This window comes from Dothidotthia symphoricarpi (genome assembly GCF_010015815.1).
Source record: "Dothidotthia symphoricarpi CBS 119687 unplaced genomic scaffold P153scaffold_15, whole genome shotgun sequence".
In the NCBI taxonomy this organism is placed as follows: domain Eukaryota; kingdom Fungi; phylum Ascomycota; class Dothideomycetes; order Pleosporales; family Dothidotthiaceae; genus Dothidotthia; species Dothidotthia symphoricarpi.
Window position 1 is genome coordinate 507,473 of NW_022985022.1, and position 23,969 is coordinate 531,441.

Below are 23,969 nucleotides of genomic sequence, written 5' to 3' on the forward strand. Positions count from 1 at the left end.
GCGGCTCTGGACCGCTGGACCCTGAGGACGAAGACAGAGGGCCGCATTAGCGAAGCCATGGCAATCCTGACATGTCGATACGAATGACCGCAAATGGATGATGGAGATGTGTAAATTCCCCATTACCGCGCTCCCGCATTTGCCCTCGGTTTTCGGGAGGGACAACGATATTGGCGCCCCTGCTTCTAGATCGGCGACGCGGCCAATCGAAATGCTTTTGGCACTGGGGCTCGAGGCAATGTTTGCCACCCTGCGCGAATCGACGCGTTCTTTCGGCCAGCCTACGGACAGGCCAGCCGGAAGGCACGTCTGGCCAATCCACGGCAACTTGCCTGACCACCGTATGAAGAATTGCTAATCAACCCAAACTTCGACTGCTGGCGCCGTACCATGTCTAGACATTAATCCTGTCCCCGGAGCGCGTCCTACGTTTCCAACGCTCGTCACTTATCGAAGACATGGTCCGCGGCACGGTGCCATCCTCCTACCGCGAAGACGACCAAGATGCCTTGCAGTCGCAGGAAGAGGCTAAGAGCAAGAAGCGGCGCTGTGTTCAGTCGGCGTGCGTGCCCTGCCGCAAACGCAAATCAAAAGTGAGTCGCACCAGACCATCGGGCATTACCAAGAGACGTGACTCCGCGGAAGCCCTCACGGTCGCGTCCTCCGCAGACGTGCAGTCGGCCTGCTGTGCCGGCCTCGTCGAGACTGCCTGCTGACACTGCCTGCACAGTGTGATGGCAGCACGCCCGTGTGCGCGACCTGCACTGCCGTCTACAGGACCGACTGCTACTATGACCCCGCGAGCGAGGGCCGCCGCACCAAGTCGATTGTCTCGACGCCCACGACCACGGCCGGGACCAAGCGCGATGCCTCTGTCGTGTCGGCCGCCAGCTCGGGGAACCTGACCAGTGCCGAGTTTGTCATCACTTCGCTGCGACACCTCCCGGACGAGCAGGTGCTCGAGTTCTTACACCATCTACGCAAGGACCCCACCCTCGACATTGCGACCCTCGTCGACTCGTGGCGCGACACCGTCACCCTGCCGCCAACGGCGCCCTTTGAGGTCAAGAGTCTGGAGACCGAGCTCAGCGTGCTGCTCGGGAAGCCTGCAGTCACGCTGACCGGCCAGAGCAGGCACTTTGGCCACTCTGCCACCCTGGGCCTGGTTGTCGAGGACGAGAGCTACGATGGCGGCCGCATGCGCAGCGGCGGCATGGTCGCAGGCCGCCAGGGGACGACGTGGACCACGGTGACTCGAGACCTCGCGTTTGTGGAGAAGCTGCTCAATCTCTACTTCACATGGAGCCATCCCTTCTACGTCCTCTTCAGTCGCGAGTGCTTCTACAAGGACTTCAGGGCCGGTCGCGACAAGTACTGCTCCTCGCTGCTGGTGAATGTCATCTGCGCCTACGCCTGCCATCTGACGGACGACCCCGCGGGACGGACGGATCCCTCCAACTTTCGAACCGCTGGTGACCACTTCATGGCGGAGGCCAAAAGGCTTCTTTTTGAGGACGAGACGCCGAGCCTCACAACAACACAGGCGCTTTGCTTGATGGGCATGCGTGAGCCAAGCACAGGAAGAGACAGCCCGGGCTTCGCGTACATTGGGAGATGCATGCGCATGTGCGTTGAGCTTGGACTGCACCTGAACAACAGCGCCAGTCCCAAGCTGGGTCTGACACCGAGTGAAATCGAGGTCAGGAAGGTCACTTTCTGGGGCTGCTTTACCTGTGATTCGTAAGTGCTTGGTCGGGACGCTCATAGCTACTGACTAACATTATGCAGCGTATGGTCCATCTGTACGGGGCGCATCTCCCAGCTCCCTCGGGCCGCTATCACGCTCGACAAACCCATCCTCGAGGAGTCTGCTGATCTCCCCGAAGCCTACCCAGGTGCCTCGCGTGTGCAGCCTGGCACCGTGACGACACGCATGTTCCTTCAGGAGTTTTCTACACTCTCCGAGCTGATCAATGATAACAACTATATGTTTTTTGCGCCAAAAGAGCGAATTACCAGCACGAGGTTGCTTGCTTGTTACCAAAAATACCTGACTTGGTATGAGAAGTTGCCGTCGTCCCTCAGGCTCGAGGGCAAGCAACAGCCGGAGCCTCATATCATTGCGCTGCAGTACGTCTCACCATGTCGCGAGTTCCTCATGCAGAAGCTAATGTTGTGTAGTATGCTGTTCCACACCATAATCGTGCACCTCTTCCGTCCGATGCTGAAAGTTGATTTGATTCATTCTGATGTACGGCCGCGCGCGATCTGTATCGAAGCTGCCAATAAAGTCTCTGAATTGACCAGGATCTACCGCAGCCTCTACAGTCTGCGCACGGCTCATCTCGTTATCCCACATGTTCTGCTTTCGGTTTCCGTGGTGCACTTGCTTTACTCTAAAGACAACAGTACGTCGCGGCAGAATCTTGTCGAGAGTCTTCAAGGATTGGAGGATATCCACGTATGTCATTATTTTGGAGCCAGAAGTTTCCGGATTGTGCGCACGCTGTCCAAGACCTGGAATCTGCCTTGGCCAGATGAACTGCGAGACTCGAAGCTGATACTAGGGAATGAGTCAAACAAGTCGCAAGGAACTGTTAGCCCGCCTCCTGACCCTCTTCTAGTCGCTGGTGGGACTGCCATGGGCAATCGTATGGGGACGGGACAGAATTACCTACCTGTCGGTCATCCGGATAGGCGGCAGAGTCTGTCCATGTTTGCGGGAGGAAATCTCCAGCTTGCTACGCATCCCGCTACATCGAAGACAAGTTCAGTCAGATCTGGCCAACAACACCATCACTCGCCTGTAGTCGGTCTCACGCCCACACCATCTCCCTTCGACACTGGCGCGACAATGTCTTCGTATTCATACTCGCAATCGATGGCCTCAGCAACGGGCAACACTTCCACAACAACCGCATCCCCCGTAGCCGACGTAGCAGAAGCCATGTTCTGGTCCCCAATGCCCGGAATGCCAGGCCCGATAATACCGCGCAACAACTACCAACAGATCAGCCCCATGGGTCTCGACAGCGTGCTGCAATCGTCCGACATGGGCGACCGACTCGGCCGCGACGGGTTCAAGATGAGCGAGGACTGGCAGTCAAGTCATGTCAACGGCTTTGCCACCAATTCTGGGACCGGATTCGCTCCTCCTAGCAGTCAGGCTAGCGGCGCCTATCTCCACCTCGGTAGCAACGCAAGCTATGCCCAGCCTGGTGGGGGCGTGCCTTACCAGCAGCCCCCACACAATAATCACCATAGACACGCGACGTCGCAGGAGGAGTACGAAGCTGGTTGGTGGACTAACAGTACGGCTAACCCCGGCCGCATGAGCTGACGCTGGCCGACTTACGGCTGTCGTGGGCTAGCTTGTCCCATGGCCGGTTGATCGGGGTTCTGGCTGCGGCTGCGGCTGCCGCTTGGAGGGGTGGTTTGCGATGTGCGTGCGTGCGTGCGTTCTTGATCATGGCTCCCCTGGCGTGTTTTGACCTCCAAGCAAGAGTGGGACGACCTTTTATTAAAACGTATATGACTTTGATATTTCGGGAGCGCGGTGGCAAGGTTTCAGCGTTTTTGGTTCGGCATTGTTTTTTTGTAAAACTTTATATATAGGGTATTGCATGTGGTTTATGGTGGGGAGGGAGGAAAGGGATGGATGGCAAGGAAAGAGGGACTTTTGCTGCGTTTGGGCTGGGTCTCATGTCATATCATATCATATAAATAGGCCCTTTTTGGGAGGAGGGGTTGGGCGTGGGAACAGGGGGGGTGGGGGATCGGGGAATGGGTTATGTATGAAATAATAGATAACTACACTTGATGGATATGGCATATTCTTCCACTCAATCATTTGGTAGTGATGCTGTTCTCAGTCTAGATACACGAACGGATTTGATAGACCTGCTACCATCCAACACACTAACTAACTAACCGCGGACCGACCCTCGCCCCAAACCCTAATCTACACACAAAACCATATACACGAAAAAAGCCTCACCACCAGACATTTCTAAGCAGTAGCCCCCGTAACCACAACACTATACCCCAACCCCTTATTCAACGCGGCCGGAATATCAAAAGGATCATACTTCACCAACTGCGCAGGCGTATTCGCAATCACGAAACTAACCTCATCCCCCTGCGCGACCGCCGCACTCGCCTTGCCCTGCACAACATCCGTGTACGACACACCTGCCTTGCTGCTGACAACAAGCGTAGCAGAGTACGCCGCGTCCGCCGTCACCGCGACGGACACGCTGCTCGCGCCGGCGGTAATTTTCAGCGGATTGATGTTCGCGCCCATGTACCTGGGCGCACGAGCAGGCACAACGGCGTACGTGGATCCCGATGAGCGGGCGATGTTTCCGTAGACGAGGGTGCTGCGCTGTGCGAGGAAGGCGGCGTGGGCTTTTGGATGGGCGATGTCTACGTAGGCCATTCGGGCCCAGTAGCGGCCTATGAGGTGTTGGAGGGAGGTTGTGGCCGGGAGGAGGCGCGCGAGGACGTGCAAGGGGGTGTCGTTTGAGTCGGCGACGTAGGTGCGGATCATGGTTAGGAGGGCGGAGGGGCCCAGGGCGGTGGTGTTGTCCGGGTTGAAGGTTAGGTAGGAGAGGAAGGGGTAGGATTCGTAGTACTGTTTTTTTTGGTGTTAGCTATTTTTTTCTGTTTTTTTGGTGGGGATTAGGGGGAGGGGGGAAGTACATTTCCAGTATCCACCGTCCCGTCGACGATGACTTGATACGAGTCGCTGATTACTTTCTGCAAGGCGATGAAAGAGTCGCCTTCTACGCCTGGGAGGCCGACTGCTTTGCGCGCATCGTTGCATATCGGCGTCGACCAGTACGTATCAGCGATGTAGTTCGCCATGGGCTCCCACCACGCTCCCGTGTTCTGCTGGCCGACCCACTTCTCCTCGCTATAATGCATTGAGTGGCCGTACTCGTGCACGACGACGCGGGGGTCAGCGAGGTACTCTGTGAGGACTTCGAGCCAGGCGAGGCCCTTTGCGCCGTCGGACTGTTGGACACCCGCGGCGCCGTTGAGCTCCGAGTCCTGCATGCCGTAGACGTTGAGCTTGTACCAGGGGCCGACTTCCTGGCCCTTGCCGCCCGTGTTGATGCTAAGGCCGGGGGTGCGCCAGCCTAGTTTCTCGACGAAGCAGGCGTGGGCGGCTTCGAGGTGCTTGAGCGATGCTGCTGCGTTGGAGCCGCCGTTGTAGACGCGGAAGTGGGCTGAGTCGACAAAGGTGCTGCCGCCTCCGCCGAGGGAAGGGTTGGCTGTGTATTGGGCTGGGGCTGGGGCATCGGCACGGGCGCGGACAGGAGTTGATGTGGTGGCTTTGGCGGAGCGCGGGTAGAAGGCAGGGGACTGAGTACCTGCGGCGCAGACGGCTGGGAGAGGTGCTGGGACGGGTGCTGGTGCGGGATGTGCGATGACAACGGCACTGTATTGCGCTGCTAGCAGCGCGATGAGCTGGGTGGTCCACATTTTGGCAAGAACAGATGTGATATAAAAAGGTGGAAGAGTAACAAGAATATAGACAGTCGAATAGAATCAACGAATGAAGCAAGAAACGAATGAAGAGTCAACGAACAAACTACAGAACGAATGTACACTCGTCTTCCAGGGAGGAGGGCATGACCATTTTTATACAAGGCAGATCATCTTATTCTCCGTGTAAGGCCGATGCGGAAGATCTCCCGGGTTTGATATGAGAGATGCTAAGCTTAACGGAGAATTTTGTATTGAAGCCTCACCCCATTACATAGCTTGGCAACCGTTGGTCGAATATAACTAGCAGGCGCTTGAAACAATCGTGTGGATCATCGTGAAGCAACGTCCGAAACGGAACAATTTACTAAATTACGGGAGGGTGCGGCACATACTTTGGGCGTTCTCGGCCCGCGATTCTTGAAACACCTACAGAATTGACAGCTCGGATAATGGAGCTTTGGTATATACATACTTGACAGGTAGACGACATGCTTGAGAATAAGTGGAAGCTCTTCAATCAAAAATCGAAGCTAACGCTGTGGTTCCACACACCTAGAGCAGATCTTCTGCAGATTTACTCTTTCCATAAAACGCCTTTGCTCGTGGGGCCTGAGATGCCGAATTGAGCGGGTCCGCATCGAGTCGGCCAGAATGTAAACGGTAAGGGTATAGTAACCTTAATAAACAGATACGATGACATCGAGCCACCGCAATGTCTACAATTTCGACTTGACCTCTGATACAACGGCACTAGCTTCTTGGTTCAACGTGACATTGCCATTAGAAGCTCCATCACCGAAGAAGATGACTTCCACAGTCAGATCGTCCCTGTTCTTGATTAGTCGACCTGCGTTGAATAATGAAGCACTTAACAGTTGTCATACCTGTATCGTCGGGAAAAGGGACTTGGTAGTGTAAGTAACGCGCTGAGTTGATCTTGATCCTTGCCACCGAGTGCGTTCCGCACAAGGTGTGTCGCTGCGTTCTTGTCCTCGACTACAAACCTCTCATTCATGCTGGTCTTGGTACCCCACTGTCGCTGGCGTATCGGCGCTCGCTGGCCTTCTCCACCTCCAGCTCCATTTTGCTCGACTGGTAGCTGCTTCTGCGTCGACCACCAGCTTTTCAGCCAAGACTGAGTCTGCGAGTTCTGACCGCTTGGACTGCCCTGAGCATCGAGCCATTGGCCAACAAGGCCGACGACTTCCTCATTAGTCAGCATCTCCCACAAGCCGTCCGTAGCCATGACTACGAAGTCGCCCTTCTCGGGCTCGACTTTGGTCGTGGTGATGATGGGCTCGGCGGTCACGTAAGGAGGAGTTTTGAGCAGTGCAGAGGGCGTACGAGCAAAGTAAGATCTCTTCAACTCCTCGGCGGTTTCGAGAGACCACTTGTACGAGGCGTCACCAAAAGCACGAGAAGGCTCCAGACCACCGAGGATGCGTCCGTTCCTGACGACATTGGGCTCGCCGGGATGTTCTTTGCGTAGCCGTTCTGCCTCGCTTGTGGTACCTCCTGTCTGGTCTTCTGAAAGCGGTGTGGCTGTCCACTTGCCATTGGAACCTCGTCGGCCAAGCACAGCACGAGAATCTCCTGTGCACGCAACACGGAGCAGCTTTGATCGACTGTCGTAGAATGAAAGTAGAGCACATGAGCCAGAAAGGGCAGGGGCGAGCAGCTCGGCAGCGGCAATCTTGGACTGTGCCTTTTTCACCTTTTTGACGGACTCGTAGACGATCTCGTTGTCGAGACGCACAAAGCCAGTCTTGATGGCCTTGTCAATGGCTTCTGGGGAGGGGAAGTGCAGCGCAGGGTCCTCGACAGCAGACTTGTAGGTTGAGTTGAGCTCACGTGCGACATAAGAAATGAGAGTCTGGCGGAGCTTGGCTGACGTGACCCAACCGCTGTGCGTGTTAGTGGGGTGCTTGTGATTGATGCAGACACGGACATGTCCTACCTGTGTCCGTCGAAAACGCCCCAGAACATCCAGTCACTCGCCGCAGCGCCATTGTCGGTAGCGGCGAGGTTGGACGGAACCTCGATAATCTTCTCGGCGTGGTCGTCTTCTATTGGGTCGTTGCTTGGAACTGGGATATGTTTTAGTGGATGTCGATGGAAGACACAAAATAAGGGCATTTGACATGTATACAAGACGACAGGTACGCCAAGGAAAGAGTGTTTCTAGTCACTAGATAGATGGCTACATATGTGTGTGAAGAAGGAAGGAACTCACTCTGGACCACGTCGTAGCGCACAACACCCTGGCCGCGTCCGACCAGCCACGACTCCTCGTTCTTGCGCAGCTTGGCCGTGGCCTGCTCCGGGTTCAGCATCTCCAGCACCTTGCGGCCACTCTCGTCCGTGTCCTTGGAGATGGGGCCCGAGCCGGTGATGGTGCCCGTGTACAGCTCGCCCGAGCCGACGACGAGGGCCTTCCTGGTGGGCTCGCTGTTCGCAGCCGTCGAGATGCTCCGGGCCTGGTCGACGGGCGAGGTGACATTGGCGGCGGGCTGGTTGCCGTTGTAAGCGTAAAAGACACCCGAGGCGACAGCGCCGGCTATTACCGCGGTGATTGCGCGGAAGTGCATCGACGACGAGAGTACCACGGGCGACGCGCGCTCGCGGAAGTGGTGAAGCTGGGCGCGGAAGCCTAGGCCATTGCTGCCGCGGGGAAACTTGCGCAGGCACGGGCGACGGGCAGAGCGTAACACCTGGAGAGCTGCCCGACGCATTTGGTTGACGGAGGAGTGGGGTTGGAGGTTGACACACGCTGCCGTCGTGGTGAACTACAGCCGACTGCCCGGCCAATCACATGTGGGGGTTCGTCCCAGAAAAGTCACCACCACAACGTCATCACCTCATCTCGACCTCAACTGCCCAAGGAAAAAATTGTCAAAATGTCGACACGTGCGCTGCGGCGGGCACAGCGGGAGCTTGAAGAGAAGCAGCTGCAGGAGAGCCTGGTCCAGCAAGAGCAGCAAGATGAGGAAGAGTCAGAAGAGGAAGTGGCGCCGAAAGCGAAAGCAAAACCCAGCTTGTTCGCCATGTTGGGGGACGCGGGCGATGACGACGAGAATTCAGAACCAGATGCCGAGCCCGAGGCTGAAGCTGAAGTCTCCAATGACGACGTTGAGTCTGAGGCTGTAGTCGCGCCAAAATCTTCAAAGAAGAGCAAGAAGAAGAAAAAGAAGGCCAAGGCAAAAGGCAAGGCTGCCGAAACAGTGACTTCATCTACCCCCACAAAAGCAGCATCTGGCCTCGACGAGATCGACCAGGCGTTGCTCGCGCTCAACATCAGTTTGAACAACAAGGCAGGCGCCGTTTCTGACCAGTCCACTTCTGCCATAACAGAAGAAACGAAGCAGTTGTTCTCCGTCTTGAGTGTGGATACACAGTACCTGCATGCTGCAAACGAGATGAAGAAGCTGTTTGGCCGAGCTGCCCTACAGAACACAGATGACGAGCCGCAACCTAGACAGCGTGGGCGCGGCCAACAAGCTGGCTTAGCAGCCGCAATCGCAGGCCGGAATGCTCCTGGTAACCGCAACCTTGCCTCTCTCGGTCTCCGCAGAAACATCTTCATCCAAGGCAAAGAAGAGTGGCCACGAGCTACGTCTGGCGGACTCGGAATGGAAGTCGTCGAGAGACACGCAGACGGGAGTGTCGAGTACAGATTTGTACACAACAGCACGTATCAGGAAGTACAGAGCCAGTTCCAAGTGTGTGTGGCGAGTATGGACCCTGAGCGTATGGTACAGCTGCTGCACTTCAATCGTGAGTCTCGCCTTTCCTCCATTCAGTCAGTGTACTAATACACTAATAGCATATCACATCTCCACTCTTCTTCAGGTATCTGAAATCGCCAAACAACAACGCGACAACGCCAGTGCCTCTGACCTGCTCGAACGCGCACTCTTTAGTTTCGGTCGTTCGGTCCATTCTTCCTTCTCCTCCAACCTCGCTGCTGGCAAAGCAAGATTAGACTTTCGACGTCCCGAGAACCGCGAATTCTGGCTTGCGATATGGCGCTACATCAGCACACTTGGTGTTCGGTCAACTTGGCGAACATCGCTGGAGTGGGCCAAGTTGCTGCTTTCCATGGCACCTGAGAACGACCCATACTGCATCCGACTACTCATTGATCAACTCGCGCTGCGGGGGCGAGATCCACAAGCACTGGTTGACATAGTGGAAGCAGACCACTTGCAGCGATCCTGGAAAGTCCCACCGAATCTCGCATTCAGTGTTGCCCTCGCCCATGATCGCCTCAAGCAACCGCAAAAGGCACGATCGACGCTGCGCAATGCGATCAGGGAATATCCATGGCTAGCAGCTAGGCTGTGCAAAGAGCTCGACATCTCGCCGATTCCCAAGCCTGTCTGGGGTAAAGAGCCGAATGGAGACGTCCAAGAATTGCTATGCCAGCTCTACGTCCCGAAGGCGAAGGATCTGTGGAATACGACCGAAGGCACGAGCTTGCTGGTGGAAGTGTGCTACTCTTTTCAAGAGGATCTAGGAGCAGGCGAGGACCCCTACTGGCTGGCTCAAATACCAGAAATAGATTTGGCGAGACATGTCATCTTGTCGGACGACCGCGCGCTTCTGGCTCTCCTCGACACGCGTGTGAAGGCAAAGTACACGTCTGTTTCCGACCCTTTGCCACCAGACGACAACACACAATCCTATGACCTTTCAGCGGCAGGTTCAAGTTCCGGACATCAACGCTCTCCTCAGACCCGAGAACAACTCCTAACTGAGTTGGAACAACTGCGCGAATACTTCCAGGTGATGGATAGCCTGCAGATACCCGACGACGAGACTCAAGAGCACGGGGGGATCACGGAAGAGTACATTAATGGCGTGCTGGAGCGGTCCGGTTCGAACTTTGTCGAGTTCAGGAGAAACTCGGAGCGTCTTCAGGTCGTAGCAGCCCGGTTGCATGAGCTGGGGGTCGAGGTGCTGTTCGGGAACGAAGGTGATCAAGCAGGCAGAGAGACAGACACAGATAGCGATGCTTAATTGCAGCCAGTCCATACGACACTATCAGGTCGATATATCTGAATAGCACATGCAGCAAGCCACGAGACACGTGAATCATCTGACGTGTCGCACAATGAATCTTGGCTATTTGCAATGACGTAGCAGCACATTACGATCATGCCCATCTCTTGAATATCGTTTCTGTCCTGCAGCATAGCCCTCACCACGAGCTTACGAGGATGTGTTCAGATTGCGTGTGATGTCTAAGTTTAGGTGGTCTGAATGATGAGGCGATTCTAGCGCAGCCACGCCCGTGCACTAGTCAAGGTTCCATCGTGCGTCCCTGTTAACGTCCCCGGGTTTGGTGACGTCTGTTCTATAAATTCATGCACTTTACGACCGTGTAGCGAGCCCCTCCACTCGTTTCCCAATCCACCTGCAACACACTGTGACCCCACATCTACGCCTCAGCCCGCGACCGCGACTCCGCTTATCACCCCGTACCTCGCCCGTCGCCATGAGCGGCATAAAGGCGCGTGTTGCTGGCCGGTTCCGCAGCTCGTCTCTATCAGCTGTCCCTCCTCCGCGGCAGAGTTCCGAGTACTCTGTCGACCTCGCCAAAGCTGCAGGCTCGATTCTCTTCCGCTCGCCCCTGCCCTCCAAAGAAGGCAGACCTGTCTTCATCCTCAACGCGGCAGCCCTCCCCGACTCCAACGAGGCCGACTACGACTCCCTGCTTCCCTATGTTCTCGCGCGCCTGCCCGAAGAAGACGACTTGCTGAAGGGATTCGAATACGAGGTTGTCTTCTTCGCAGGCGACGGCGATGGCTCGGCCACATCCAAGAAGCGCATGCCTGGCTGGGGCTGGTTCCTGCAGGCATACCACGTGCTCTCGAGGGCGATGCGCAAGAGGCTCCAAAGGCTTTACATCGTGCACGAGAAGGCGTGGGTGAGGATCTTGACTGAGATCTTCTCGACCATTGTGAGCCCCAAGTTCAGGAGGAAGATCTACCACAGTATGTCTTGCAACGCCTCTCTCAGGACAGCCCCTGACCTTGACAGTAACCAACTTGACAAACCTTGCTACATACATACCCATCGAAAACCTCCTCATACCCCCCTCGACTTACCTCACAGACCGCCGCACATCCGACGACATCTTCGTGCCCGATGCGAGCGGCCGTAAAGCCTTTGCGGCGCGCAGGCCTTTTCCTACCAGCAGCAATGGCAAGACCCGCTTTCCTCGCGTTCTGAGAGAGACAACAAGCTTCTTGCTTATGGAGAAGAACGTCACAAGTGAAGGCCTTTTCCGCATACCCCCACACTCGAAATTGCGAGACGTGCTTAAGGAAGCGTACGACAGGGGCCAGAAGTACATTGTCTGGAAGGATAACGAAACTACCCTCCCAACCCCTCCATACCCGCAAGCAGAACACCAGGATGAAATACTCGCCGAGGTACACCCCACAGATGCCTACTCAGTCTTCATGGCTGCAGCCTTGATCAAGGCGTGGTACGCTAGCCTGCGACACCCTATATTCCCCCATGAGTCGTATCGCGATCTAAAGAGGTTGTATGGTGACCATGAAGATGTTCCCACTCTCGAACGGCTGACGGATCTGTTTTCTCCAACATCAGAGTGGTCTTTCTTACCTAGCATGTCGCGTGAGATCCTTGTGCGGCATCTGCTACCACTGTTGAGCGAGGTGGCTGCGCATCAAGAGCGAAACAAGATGACAGCTGAGAATCTGGCTGTCTGTTTTGCGCCAGCGCTCCTATGTGGGCCCGACCAAATCGAAGACGCCAAGATGTCCTCCATTATCAGAAGGATATTCACACAAGCTATCGATCTTTGGCCACACGGTCTGCGGGAAGCATGTGGTCAACAAGCGGATGTGTTTTGGGAAGAGTTAAAATTACCGGCTGACCGGAATGATTGGGATGACCCAGTCGAGTCAAAAAAAGTATCAACAGACGATTCATTGGACGAGCAGATGAGCGGCATCACTCTCCATGACAACGAGAAGCTGCCCGAAGCATACCCAGAACCGGTCGATAACTCATCTTCGCACGTACCGCCCCCCTTACCGCGTCGACCTGCAGGACATTCGGTCAAGGGGTCAGAGGATTTAACTAAGAGGAAGCCTGCACCTCCCCTACAAGGTCCGCCCAGATACTCGACTGCTCTATCCGACGCTTCCGATGGCGCTGCAGCATCGCCAGTAACTCATGCAGCGACAGTAGACGGCTTTTTGCCCCGAAGAACCGACAACCCGGCACCACCCTTACCCACACGACCGGCTCAAGCGCCGGATGAGAAGAAGTCTGGTATGAGCGATCCAGTTCCTATTATTGCTTCTAAGCCTGCTTCGTGGGGCGCGAAGGATGAGAAGTCATCTGCTGCGCCTCAAATCATTCTCCCAAAGAGAAAAGCCCTGACCGCCGCGCAGATTGACAACGCAGAGAAATCCACCGTCACGACTGATGCAACGGGCATGATCCCGGGGTCGGGCACAAGTCGCCCCTATCAGCCACAAGGCGGAATGGCATTGCCTGGACTGGCGAATCTGCACATCAGCACAGGTGAAAATGCAAGATGGAGACCTACTCCTCCTTCGACTTCGTACGCGCAGAACGAGACTACTTCTCCTATTAGTGCTGTGTCTGCATCCTCGTCAGACTTCAACTCCCCTCCTCCCGCGACAGGGTTTCGCCGTCCCAGCACCCCTGCTTCCGCTTCTGTCAACCGCACACCTACCATCACATCGCTCGCTCGGCCTGTCTACCCCCCCGCATCCATCCACCCGGTAACAACCCGCGTACAGTCCAAAGCGACAAGCCTCCCCGTGCCGCCCCCGAAACCTACTAGGAATTTGAGCCCAGGACTGCTACGGCGGATGCCGAGTTTCGAGACAAGCGCAAAAGAAGCGCCACCCCGAACAGAACGACTGGCGCCCAAGAAACTAAACCTCAAGAAGAACTCCGTGGATGATTTACGCCGGCTGTATGAGGAGAGGGCAGGGACGGCGGAGGTGCTTGTTAAGTTGGGGAATAGTGAGGGGAGGTGAGGTGGGAGATTATATAGGTAATAGAAAGAAGTTTCTCGTAATATCATTGTATCATCTTTGCTGCGTATGGCCGGCATACCGCAGTTATCTTGCATCTTGCATCTTGCTGTCTAAGTGTCCTTCGAACTCCCACTCCAAATGCGCGAACAATGCAACTACCCGGACCTTCAATCCTTCCACTCGTTGCCCAAAGATATCTTTCAACCCACCTCACGCTGCCCGTGTGAAACCCGCCGTCTCAGCAACATCCTCCCACTCACTCTCATCCCCCTCTCCATCCCCCTCTCCCTCCCCATCCCGCCACAAACCAGTATCACTCCTCCTCCTCCCCTGCACACCCCCCGTCGCCAAATGCCGAAACCCCGTCGGCGCGCTGATGTTGAGCTTCGACACGCGTTTCCTTAGTGTGTTTGCGCTGCGGCGCCGGCGGAAGGGTGATTTTATCCGTGCGATGAGGCGGTGCCAGGGTGATTGGGAGGGTTGCGGTTGCGGTTGAGATTGCGGTGGGAGGCGGGGGAGGGCTGTTAGAGTCGGGGTTGATCGTGAGGATGAGGGGGGGGTGTTTGGGGTGTGTGATGGTGGGGAGATGGGGAAGAGGATGCTGGTTAGGGGGAGGTGGTGGCGGGAGTTGTTGGTCTTGTTTTTGTTGGTGGTGGCTGTTGGCGGCATCTTTGAAGTTGAGTATGTGGCCGGTTGAATTGTTGGGGCGAGTGAGTCGATGAGTTCGTAGGCTCGCAGGCAAGGTTGGATATGTCGGATCTGCTCTGCTGGAAGTGCCGTGCTGTGTGAAATATGTGGACCGGTCCAACGAGCAGGCTCCAACAGTGCACTCGCAGGTGGATCTTTCGCGCAGACGGTGTCGCTGAGCTGGTCTTTTGGTTGCGTGCGCGAGGGGGGGGGGGGGGGGAATAGTGGGCGTGTATTGAGTACGGAGTCTGGCGACGAGAAAGGGACAGAGAGGATATATCTGCAAATAAGCCCTGTGATATCGTGATCGACGCTTTGCTGCTGCCTTGCCCTACCTTACCGTACCAAGTTGGATTGCCAGGCAAACGGTTTCGCATTACGTCTTGAACCAAGAGTGAAAGAGCAGGTAGGCGATCCCCAACAGTCAGAACCGGGGCCCGCACTCGAGGTGAAAGCGCCTCCCCTCCCTGCTACTCCACCATACGCTTGCCGTATATAACCCCCAAAACTCCACGTTCTTCCATCAATCCAGGTCACTGGCTGTTGTTCCGGGGCGTTAGTCCTGTGGACAGTGGACTTTGGCCAAAACCCTTCTAACCAAGGTTTGCGGGAGTGCCGTCGGACTTGTCCAGCCTGCGATGGGTTGTTTTTTTGCGAGGGTGGGCGTTTGTTCGAGTCGGGGTGGTGGCTGTCTTGTGATTTTTTGCGTGTCCTTCTTGCACACCTCGATGAGCTGAGGAGGGGATATCCTGCTAGGTCGCTTCTTGGTCGACGACAATCCATGAATAGCATGGGCGTATGAGATTGCTTGGATGAGTGAGCTTATAGAATACAGCTGGAGCAGAGGCTCTGCAACTCCTGTTATGCATCCGTCTCTTGTTCTCTCCGAGTCAGCATTTGCCATGGAAGTGAAGCACGAGATCTTGCAACAATTCAACCATTTGAGTAAAGAGCATATAATTGCACCATGAGATTGAAATTGAACCTTGTTATCTGAGACGCCTCCCTGGTATTAAACACCCAAATACGCCGGTCTTTTTCACATGACACGATCAAAACGATCTGTGCAAGAATTTGGAACAGAAAACTACAACCGACACTCACAACTCAGTTGCCGAGCCAGTCCAGGAACTCGGGCGTAAAGTAGCTCACGACTATCGACGCGCCTGCTCGTAGTATGCCTTGTGTAGCCTCCTCAGCCATCTGTCTCAGGTCGAATACACCTGCCGCTGCTGCTGCGTGAATCATCGCGTACTCGCCAGACACCTGGTATGCTGCAACGGGCATGTCCTTTCCAATCTCCTTCGCATCGCTTATGATGTCGAGGTATTGACTTGCAGGCTTAACCATGATGATATCAGCACCCTCGTTTATGTCTCGTGTAATCGCTCGTCTTGCTAGACCACGTCCACCAGGAGGCAGTTGGTAGCATCGTCGGTCGCCGAACGAAGGAACTGAGCCTGCAGCGTCGCGGAAGGGGCCGTACAAGCATCCAGAGAACTTTGCGGAATACGACATGAGCACGACCTGGTGGGCAATGCCAGCCTCGATCAACTTGAGCTTAATGGCGCGGATGCGACCATCGTTCATGTCTGAAGGCGCAACGCAGTGGGCGCCAGCCTGCGCGTATGCCATGGCCACGTCGCTGATACGCTCGACAGAGAGTGCGTTATTGAGGCTGCCATCGTCCCGCAGGATACCGCAGTGGCCGTGTGAAGTGTACTCGCAGAGGCAGACGTCGGCAACGATGAAGAGGTCGGGGAACGCTCGTCGAAGCAGGCGAATGGACCTGATTACGGGGCCTTTTGGATCGTCTGCATTGGTTCCCAAAGCATCCTTTGCACCTGGCGCAATAGGCACTCCGAAAATTATGACCGACTTCAGGCCCTTTGCGACGAGCGGCGTCAGATATGGCACAATCTTGTTGATGCCATAGCGGTGGATGTTAGGCAGGGAGGGAATAAGCGTCTCCTCATCGGCCTGGTCGGATATGAAGAGGGGATATATAAGCATTGACTATGCAGGACGTTAGTTGCTGCGCACTATCCACTCCACATGTATTCGGGCCTCACCTTTGTCAGCTGTCGCTCCGCCTGCCATGCTCGCGACAGCGGGTGGCTATATCCTCCGTGCAATTGACTCTTGATGTCGCCGGTAAGGCTCACGCTGGTCGCCGTAGTGCTGGCATACGAACGGGTAGAGCGCGCCTCAGATATGTGTGACATCAACGAAGGCCGTTCCGAGTTCCGGTAGGCAATGTCTGAGACGAGCGAAGAAAACGACATGGTGAGTAGTTGGAAACAGTGAGTGCAGCTGTGCAATTGCTTAGCGAGAGGAGCAGGAAAAGATGGAAAGACCAGAGGAGGCGTGAGGGCTTTGGCGTGGGTTTTGAGAGATGTTCTGGGAACGGTGATGGGTAAGGTGGCGGGTCTAGGAAGATTGATCGGCAACCGAGGAGCGTCGAGCCCAAAGTTTCAGTCCGAGGCTTGCGATCACGGAGTCTTCAGCGAATCAAATGGAGTCGGATAGAAGAATATTTGGTAGAAGGACGAATTGAAAGATTGCAATCTTTATTCCGACTGGCGTATCTGCTGAAGCATGTCTTGTCGCAAGCATTTTCCAACATGGATGATATAGTAGACGAATCAGAAGCTTTGGGATTACTGAGGGGTCCGGTTAGCGTTATCGCTGACTAACAGTCTGGGTTGCATTCGCCTGAGCATTCGCCTGCCAACAACAACCAGGATTATCGTCTTGGACAAGCATGTCAGGTCCTATGTCATCTGGCACACGTTTTCACCATTTGGACAATGAAAATAAGACAGCTTTGTGACGTGTTGGCAGATTACCCTCTTCAGCAACAGAACTCACAACCTCGACGATTAGATTCTATTTGGTGAATAGAGGTACTAAATTATAAGTTTCCACTATTGCTGTTTGCCCAATCTAAGCTTCTTCTATTGTTCTCAGTTTTACTGACCTATCACAAAATCATTTTATTTTCATTGTCCAGGTCGTGTTTACGATAATCGGAGTGGCAGCTGGACGACTGGGCGCTGACATAATCTTCAGCCTTTATAATGATTCCAGGCAACTCTTCCAGCCTGGTAAGTATACCTTGACATGGACAAATATCAAACTCGTTCTGTTCATACGCCTTTGGATGTTACTCGAAATGAGGTCAGACTTCTCACAATCCTGCCGCTCGTTGGAGGACCTCGGGACCTCATCGAATGCGAACTCGACACATGCTCGCTTGATGATAGACCGACATACACAGCACTTTCCTACGTGTGGGGCGATGCAACAAAGACGAGGCCAGTCCTCGTGAATGGTCATGTGGTACACGTGACCACCAACCTGGCGGATGCATTGTTCCAACTCCGGGAAGACGGCGTGGAGGTCGTGTGGGCCGACGCACTATCAATCAACCAAAACAACGACAACGAAAAGAACCACCAAGTGCAAAAGATGAAGACAATATACCAGATGGCAAATTATGTTATAGCTTGGCTTGGTGTCGAGAGTGACACAAGTAAGAGAGGGATGCTAAAACTGTGTGAAGTGGCTGTATTGGCCTCGTCGCTAAACATTCGACATATTTACGACCCTCCTAATGGGGGGATGGACGGAAAGCAGTATGATGACAACATACGTACTGCTGCTGAGGTTTTGTGTGAATGTGATACTCTCAAAGAGGAGGATATTGGGTCCATATTGTCTGTCATGGCGATGCCTTTCTGGTCTCGGCTCTGGATCATTCAGGAGCTCTGCCTAGCCCCGTTTGTCACGATAGCTTGCGGTTCAAGTCGGGTGTCTGGGGCTGAAGTTCATGCGGCCTTGGCTATGCTCACTTGGGCAAGTTGGTTTTCGTATAGGTGTAGCAGAAAGTCGACAAACACGATTGCGCGATTGCGAGACTTGTATCACCCGTTCGTTTTGGAGAGATGGACGCGTCCACCAGCCATTGATTTGGCCGTTAAGGTACAGAAATCAGGCCCAAATTTGGACCTTGGGTTTGTGTTCGGCACAACATGTAACGGAACGACACTGTTCGCGTCAGATCCTTTAGACCGTGTCTACGCTTTACTAGGACTTGTGGGCGATGAAGATCGTAACGCTATCACAGTCGATTATACCAATTCTTGCGGGAGTCTCTATGCGCAGGTTACTCGACTATTGCTAAGCCAATGGGGTACAGCTTTCTTCCTCTATTGTGGATCAGCATGCCAACACCGAACACAGCGATACCTGCCAAGTTGGTGTTTGGACTGGACTTTTACCGGACATAGAGCGGAGTATCTCATAAAGATTGCTGTTCTCACACGTCCAGTTCCAGACTCACCATCAGACTTCGAATTTATCACAGATGACCGAGTTGCGGTAAGGGGTGCTAGGTTTGGCCGAGTAGCCGGTGTCGTACCATACTCAGGAGGCTTGGAGGATCTCCAAAACGTCATCTTTAGCATTGGAGAACTGTACGAGCAGATATTGGAATACGAGACCGAAAACTTATCTATCAGTGAACATACGGCATCGAAAGAGATTATCAAGGTATTGATATATGGTAAGGCAATGGTGACATCTGATCTGATTCACTGGACTGCTTCATTAGGCGTATTTGAGGATTACATACAAAGTCAACAGTCGAACTTACAGAACCGAACCAACAGCATCGATACCCATGAGTCCGGACACGGTCAAAAGCGAAACATGGATTTCGACGCTGGAGCCCAATTCAAACAAAATGTTGAACAAATATTTTGGAACACAAAACCGCGCAACCTTTTCGTTACCGAGAATGGGTATATAGGAAGTGGATCTGTGTGTACACAAGCTGGGGATGTCGTGTATGCTTTCAAAGGCTCGAGGCTCCCTTTCATATTAAGAGCAGGGGAAGATGAGAAGACAAAAGGGGGTTGGGAACTTGTCGGTGCAGCGTATGTTAATGGGGGAACGTTTGAAGATACTGCCGATTTTTGGAGTATGGATCCACCGGTTGAAGATGTCATACTTTGTTGAAGTATTGAGAGACATACCGGGATTGTCTGTTTCTTCATTCGCAGTTTCTACTTTGCAAATTCAGTACTTTCTGAACCGAGTCGCTGATGACTAGTATTGAACCACTCTGCGTCATGTAGGTAAGGAACGAGTAGGACACCCGCCCATAGAACACGAACTCGCCAAAAAGAGAACTATGTCTCCCTGTGTGTCGATCCACATGGATCCTAACTTAATGTTCCGCTGTCCTAGCTCTTCCTACATTCTACGTGATCGTAGTAATGTATCACACAACGATTGCATTACGGCTACCTCGCGTAATGTTCCCTCCCGAACTACCTCGTCTAGTCAGTTCTCTAGGTTCTACAGAACTCACTAAGCAGATGCCTCAAGTTAATAGGTGCGGAGTAGTGCTTGTGACCCGTGCGCGGCAAAACACCAACAACCATGGACCCAAAGAACCCGCTTACCCGTTCTACTCTTACATCCCTATTGGAGCAGTAGCCCAACGGCGAAGGCCTCCGCATAGAGCAACTTTGATCCACAGTTCTTCCGAGGATGGGTTGTAACTTGTCTCCGCCTCACAAACAGCAGACCAAGTGCAAGACAAAGCGGTGAGCGAGCATTGCAGCTCATGTACGCTTTCAAGCCTTCGGCAATAGTGAGCACGGAATACCACACGAGCCTTGCGCACTAGAGTGCAGGGGAACGCCAATCAGACACTCGTCGACATATCGAGTCCGTTGATACTCGGCGACGAGAAACACTCCTCGGTAACCGAAGATCAGCAGTGCTCTATGTGCACGCGATGATCACAGTCGCGCGCTGTGAACACGACCGGGTCTATATCTTTGCTGATGAGCGTAGATGAATATGATACCTGAGATTTGATATTCTTATCTATCAGTGGATTCGGCTTTGACGCGGTCAATCAGGTACCATTCACTCTCGCATGCGCTAGGAGGGACCCTGCATGGGCGTGCATATTCAGGGTCCGGGGTCTCGTTGTCAAACTGGGGTAAGTGTTGCGTGAGCTGAGCAACCTCTGGGAAGAACAGATGATTACCAAGACTCAACCTGATATTCTTCTAGCTCTAAAGAGAGTGTCTCCACGTGTGATGGTGTGATATTCTCGAGATTCCTACCGTTCGTGGCCCACATTCACCGCCTTCCTACTACGATACGAACTTGGCATGTCGTCTAATCTGATGTTCATCCTACCTAGCTGATGAGTGGGTCTGGCCGACCGGTCCGAATGCTTCGCGGATGTCATGCTTATCGGAATGTGTAACGAATCCGGGGAAGGTCTTGGAAAGCGTCGGCGCACCTGTACTTATAGACGTCCGAGCTCTCGGTAGGAAGAGGCAGACGAAGATATCGATAAAAGACTGCATACCTGCTTGCTCTATCTGCCCGTCCAAATCTCCACAAGTCTTTATTACGTTTCGAGGTCTGGATCAAGTTGCCCGGAAGCCACGACAAAGAGACTAAGACATCGTTAGAACATATATATCGTGAGAGATACACACGGTTAACTCTATATTGTGTATCTGCTTTGTTTTGGCATACTCCATAGTTTCATATTTGCTAAGTACATCCAAGGCGTTAAAGTAAGTGACACAAAAAGGCCTTTGATATCCCAATGCACGACCACGACTACAACCCGTAACATTGGGGTCTAGAACTTCATGCACATGCTGCGGGAATGTGTCCCGGAACCGCAGATGATATAGCAAGCCCAAGAGATAGGCGGTCCGCTAACAGCTATATAGCACTCTGCCCGTACTCTACGCAAACAGAAACTCATAAGCGACTTGAAACTCATCATCCCCCTAACCAAACACACTCGCCGAATCTGAATCGAACATGTGTTCCTACACTTACTCATGGTACTACTGCAACCATGACTACTACATCTGGTAAGTGTCTCCAAGTCCAGTTACAGCTCAGACGCACGGTGCTGATTACATGTAGGGCCAACAGCATGGAAGTGTGTTCCAGCCGCCTGCTCTCCGGCTACTCGTACGATGCCTGGAGCATCGACATGTGCAAGAACATGACCGTCTCGTGCGGCGGCTTCTCAAACTACTACTGCCCCGGGTGCTCCGAAGACGTGGCGTTGGAGTATGAGCTCGATGAGCTGTGAACTTTGTTTCACCGCTTCCAAGCCGCCAGGGAGAGAGGTAAGCCTCACTTTCAATACTCGGGTATTCGGTGACGGGCAAGCTGACTGATGCACCTCAGCGAGCATGGAGCACGTCTCCGAACGAATCGCGGTCTTCGTCGGAAATTGGACCGGGGATAAGGCTACACCGCCTGGCCGTTCGCGCTTTCGTTCTGCATTCGGATCTGCCTTTTGCGCGACGATGAACGTTCGATACTTCTTTACCGTTCATGGTCGTTTGCTCGGTTTATCGGCGCTAGACGGTTTTCTTGTTGGCTCGACGTATGAGCGTTGTCGACGCATTGCAGGCGTTATCAACGTATCCTTATCTGGAGGCTTTAGCTCTCACAATGAGTGTGTATTACTTGGCGCATGGTGTTTTGTTGGAGGTCCTCGACTTGCGCATGTCAAGCATAAATCTGCCTCACATTGCGCGCACTCTGTAGATTAAATCGTTTTGTTCTCTGCAAGCCCGATATATCTAATACACTGATGACCGCCATCGATTTAGCTGGTCGAAGTAGTTACACAGGACATAGACAAAGACATGTTTTCGCAGCTCCAGATTGAATACAATGTACCTGTTTGAAGATTCCCACACTCCTTCGAGATATTCTTGTTTTGGTGTGAAGCCTGTCCTTTTCTCAAGATCTTTGCACCTGCTTGCAAAACTGCGGAATAGAGGCATACCAGACTAGATGGTCAACGCTTATCCCTCCCCGACTTTAGTTGTTGGATGCACACCTTATTCCGTGAGGCTCTCTTCCGCGGTCTTAGGGCTAACACCGTAGCCTTCTTCTAGTGTCCGCCTGACTTGTTCTGCTCGTCGGCGAGCGTCGATATACATCATGAACTCCTGATATGTCCGTGGCATCACCCTGATGGTTTTCGGTACCGTGAACGTGTAGTTGAACTGCCCGGTTGGCTTGGAATAACCATGATCCACATCCCGTACTTTTGAATCAACCCGTATCTGCACTCTTGTATACTCGCTGCTTGTTTCAACATTTTCATCAGGTGCTGCGATCAACGGCGGATCTGTGAATACTACTGTCGCTGTCAGATACAAAATGCTCCCTACCGGCACAGGATTTTGGAAGGTACTCTGAAGACGTGGGTATAATTAGCAGATGTCTCAAATAGTATTTGTGCTGGAGTCTTGCGTACCGGGTCGAGCGAGACGAAGGTAGGACGAGCGTGCGCAAAGGCTGCAGCAGTCGTGAATGCGAGTTCAAAAGTCTGTTTTAGGAGGAAGCCACCAAAGATCATGAACTGGTGACGGTTTCTGTACTGGGGTTGCATGATTGTCGCGGTCTGGAGGCGAGTAGCGTCCATGAAAACGACGTTATCTAAAGACAAGGGTACGATTAGTAAATGTCTCAAACGGTGTTTGTACTAAAGTCTCATTTACCTGGCTTTCTCAGATCGTCGTACGGATCTATCCATGTTAGTCGACGTGTGACAATATTTTAACGCATTTCCTACCATGATACTGAATCTGTTTCTGCCAAAACGCATGAATGAGGTCGCTCTCAAGATCGTTCGGTGTGTGCTTGAGTAGAGAAGTATCTCGTCGTTCTTTCCTGATTTTCGAGTTTCGTTCGCCTAGAGCATACAATCGCTTCTCCTCCGATGTCTCCGTGATGAGGGAGTTCACATTTACAGGCCTAGACTACTAGTCAGCTTTCGCATAATTCACATCGAGGGTTGCAAGCTCTACTTTTTTGTGCCTGGATCTAATGACACCATGGTGAAGGTACAATTGATAAGTTTGTCCTCTTCTTTGACATCTTCACCCTTCTTCGGCGCTTTCGCAACTTGCATTGTGATCTCCAAGCTGCTTCTGCCAGTTGCGTAGGTGACTTGCCCAGATAGCTGAAGGTCGCATATCTCGGTGAGCGGATTGTGGATAGTTATGCGATCGCAGCTTGCGGTAACCGTAGTCACGCCGTCTCCAGTATGTTTGTACCTGTCACGATATTTAGACGGGTCTGCCTGCTCCGCATAGCTATGTAGGCTTACGCAATAACGCCAGAGAGAGCGTCAAGATCCATGAAGATTGTGCCGAGACGTATATGTCCAGAAGCGTTCAAGTAAGTGTCGAGGAGCCAAGGGTCTTGCGCAAGAGGCAGTACTACCGAATGATAGCTGTCACTCATATGTTTTGGAGACAGGTCGCGGTCTTTGGGAACTTCTGGTTTTCCAGAAGGCTCAGCAGCCTGCTTTCCCCCTGCTTCTCGCTCCCGGAATGCTTCTATCCAGGGCGTGTGGACTCGCGCGGACGTGAGCTCGCGAAAGACACCATCGGTGCATTGCGATGCGCTGGAGTGGAAACTCCGACCTGCCAGCGAGGTTGCTGGAATCAATGACAGGCGGGATAGAGAGTGATTGAACCGTGAGGCCTGCGAGACGCGCCACAGCACACTCTTTGCGATAAGCCGCATGGTACTCATGTGTGGCAGACTGCCAGGGTCTGGAGCTCGAAGGGAAGTGACGTCTGAAATGCCTGCCGATCTCGAAGTCTTGGCATGCAAGGCTAATCCCTCGCCTCACCAAAACTCATGTTGCTCTCATCT

At 53.4% G+C, this 23,969-nt stretch overlaps 10 protein-coding genes across 10 annotated transcripts; 5 read left to right on the forward strand and 5 right to left on the reverse strand.

The window, feature by feature from the left end:
• Positions 1-211: 211 nt before the first annotated feature.
• Positions 212-3,747, forward strand: P153DRAFT_368558 (uncharacterized protein). The gene is made up of 4 exons (XM_033668543.1): positions 212-593; positions 731-1,740; positions 1,789-2,130; positions 2,182-3,747. Exons 1-4 carry the CDS (start codon positions 459-461, stop codon positions 3,338-3,340), a joined length of 2,646 nt encoding a protein of 881 aa, XP_033521625.1. The 5' UTR covers positions 212-458; the 3' UTR covers positions 3,341-3,747.
• Positions 3,748-4,009: 262 nt separating this feature from the next.
• P153DRAFT_295362 (uncharacterized protein) lies at positions 4,010-5,487 on the reverse strand (the record flags this gene model as incomplete). Its single annotated transcript, XM_033664023.1, has 2 exons — positions 4,010-4,633; positions 4,702-5,487. The coding sequence occupies 2 exons, from the start codon at positions 5,485-5,487 to the stop codon at positions 4,010-4,012; spliced, it is 1,410 nt and encodes a 469-aa protein (XP_033521626.1).
• Positions 5,488-6,209: 722 nt separating this feature from the next.
• Positions 6,210-8,081, reverse strand: P153DRAFT_295764 (protein serine/threonine phosphatase 2C; the record flags this gene model as incomplete). Its single annotated transcript, XM_033664047.1, has 4 exons — positions 6,210-6,321; positions 6,378-7,397; positions 7,451-7,580; positions 7,727-8,081. The coding sequence occupies 4 exons, from the start codon at positions 8,079-8,081 to the stop codon at positions 6,210-6,212; spliced, it is 1,617 nt and encodes a 538-aa protein (XP_033521627.1).
• Positions 8,082-8,359: 278 nt separating this feature from the next.
• Positions 8,360-10,643, forward strand: P153DRAFT_320819 (DUF654-domain-containing protein). Its single transcript, XM_033665125.1, has 2 exons — positions 8,360-9,267; positions 9,317-10,643. The coding sequence occupies exons 1-2, from the start codon at positions 8,391-8,393 to the stop codon at positions 10,510-10,512; spliced, it is 2,073 nt and encodes a 690-aa protein (XP_033521628.1). The 5' UTR covers positions 8,360-8,390; the 3' UTR covers positions 10,513-10,643.
• A 347-nt stretch (positions 10,644-10,990) lies between these two features.
• P153DRAFT_358858 (uncharacterized protein) lies at positions 10,991-13,541 on the forward strand (the record flags this gene model as incomplete). Its single annotated transcript, XM_033666834.1, has 2 exons — positions 10,991-11,489; positions 11,536-13,541. The coding sequence occupies 2 exons, from the start codon at positions 10,991-10,993 to the stop codon at positions 13,539-13,541; spliced, it is 2,505 nt and encodes an 834-aa protein (XP_033521629.1).
• A 210-nt stretch (positions 13,542-13,751) lies between these two features.
• On the reverse strand, positions 13,752-15,011 carry P153DRAFT_433051 (uncharacterized protein; the record flags this gene model as incomplete). The annotated part of the gene is made up of 2 exons (XM_033673003.1): positions 13,752-14,408; positions 14,574-15,011. 2 exons carry the CDS (start codon positions 15,009-15,011, stop codon positions 13,752-13,754), a joined length of 1,095 nt encoding a protein of 364 aa, XP_033521630.1.
• Positions 15,012-15,020: 9 nt separating this feature from the next.
• Positions 15,021-16,846, reverse strand: P153DRAFT_320824 (tetrapyrrole biosynthesis, porphobilinogen synthase). The gene is made up of 2 exons (XM_033665126.1): positions 16,301-16,846; positions 15,021-16,244 (listed from the first exon to the last, which is right to left on the reverse strand). The coding sequence occupies exons 1-2, from the start codon at positions 16,511-16,513 to the stop codon at positions 15,336-15,338; spliced, it is 1,122 nt and encodes a 373-aa protein (XP_033521631.1). The 5' UTR covers positions 16,514-16,846; the 3' UTR covers positions 15,021-15,335.
• Positions 16,847-17,115: 269 nt separating this feature from the next.
• P153DRAFT_344702 (HET-domain-containing protein) lies at positions 17,116-19,412 on the forward strand. Its single transcript, XM_033666062.1, has 2 exons — positions 17,116-17,134; positions 17,301-19,412. Exon 2 carries the CDS (start codon positions 17,352-17,354, stop codon positions 19,248-19,250), a length of 1,899 nt encoding a protein of 632 aa, XP_033521632.1. The 5' UTR covers positions 17,116-17,134; positions 17,301-17,351; the 3' UTR covers positions 19,251-19,412.
• Positions 19,413-21,095: 1,683 nt separating this feature from the next.
• Positions 21,096-21,548, forward strand: P153DRAFT_398599 (uncharacterized protein; the record flags this gene model as incomplete). The annotated part of the gene is made up of 3 exons (XM_033671658.1): positions 21,096-21,148; positions 21,204-21,412; positions 21,474-21,548. The coding sequence occupies 2 exons, from the start codon at positions 21,096-21,098 to the stop codon at positions 21,373-21,375; spliced, it is 225 nt and encodes a 74-aa protein (XP_033521633.1). The 3' UTR covers positions 21,376-21,412; positions 21,474-21,548.
• Positions 21,549-21,812: 264 nt separating this feature from the next.
• Positions 21,813-23,848, reverse strand: P153DRAFT_433054 (Thioesterase/thiol ester dehydrase-isomerase; the record flags this gene model as incomplete). Its single annotated transcript, XM_033673004.1, has 6 exons — positions 21,813-22,498; positions 22,561-22,742; positions 22,805-22,831; positions 22,879-23,060; positions 23,114-23,362; positions 23,416-23,848. Coding segments are annotated over 6 exons (1,433 nt in total), but the record flags the coding sequence as incomplete, so codon positions are not given.
• Positions 23,849-23,969: the final 121 nt, after the last annotated feature.

Excerpts from the sequence above, each read along its gene's own strand:
- P153DRAFT_368558 (XM_033668543.1), top strand. The coding sequence starts at position 459 with ATGGTCCGCGGCACGGTGCCATCCTCCTACCGCGAAGACGACCAAGAT. Across the intron at positions 594-730 it reads GCCGCAAACGCAAATCAAAA|TGTGATGGCAGCACGCCCGT; the intron begins GTGAGTCGCACC and ends CTGCCTGCACAG. Across the intron at positions 1,741-1,788 it reads GGCTGCTTTACCTGTGATTC|CGTATGGTCCATCTGTACGG; the intron begins GTAAGTGCTTGG and ends AACATTATGCAG.
- P153DRAFT_320819 (XM_033665125.1), top strand. The coding sequence starts at position 8,391 with ATGTCGACACGTGCGCTGCGGCGGGCACAGCGGGAGCTTGAAGAGAAG. Across the intron at positions 9,268-9,316 it reads ACAGCTGCTGCACTTCAATC|CATATCACATCTCCACTCTT; the intron begins GTGAGTCTCGCC and ends ATACACTAATAG.
- P153DRAFT_320824 (XM_033665126.1), bottom strand. The coding sequence starts at position 16,513 with ATGTCGTTTTCTTCGCTCGTCTCAGACATTGCCTACCGGAACTCGGAA. Across the intron at positions 16,245-16,300 it reads CGGAGCGACAGCTGACAAAG|TCAATGCTTATATATCCCCT; the intron begins GTGAGGCCCGAA and ends CGTCCTGCATAG.
- P153DRAFT_344702 (XM_033666062.1), top strand. The coding sequence starts at position 17,352 with ATGGACAAATATCAAACTCGTTCTGTTCATACGCCTTTGGATGTTACT.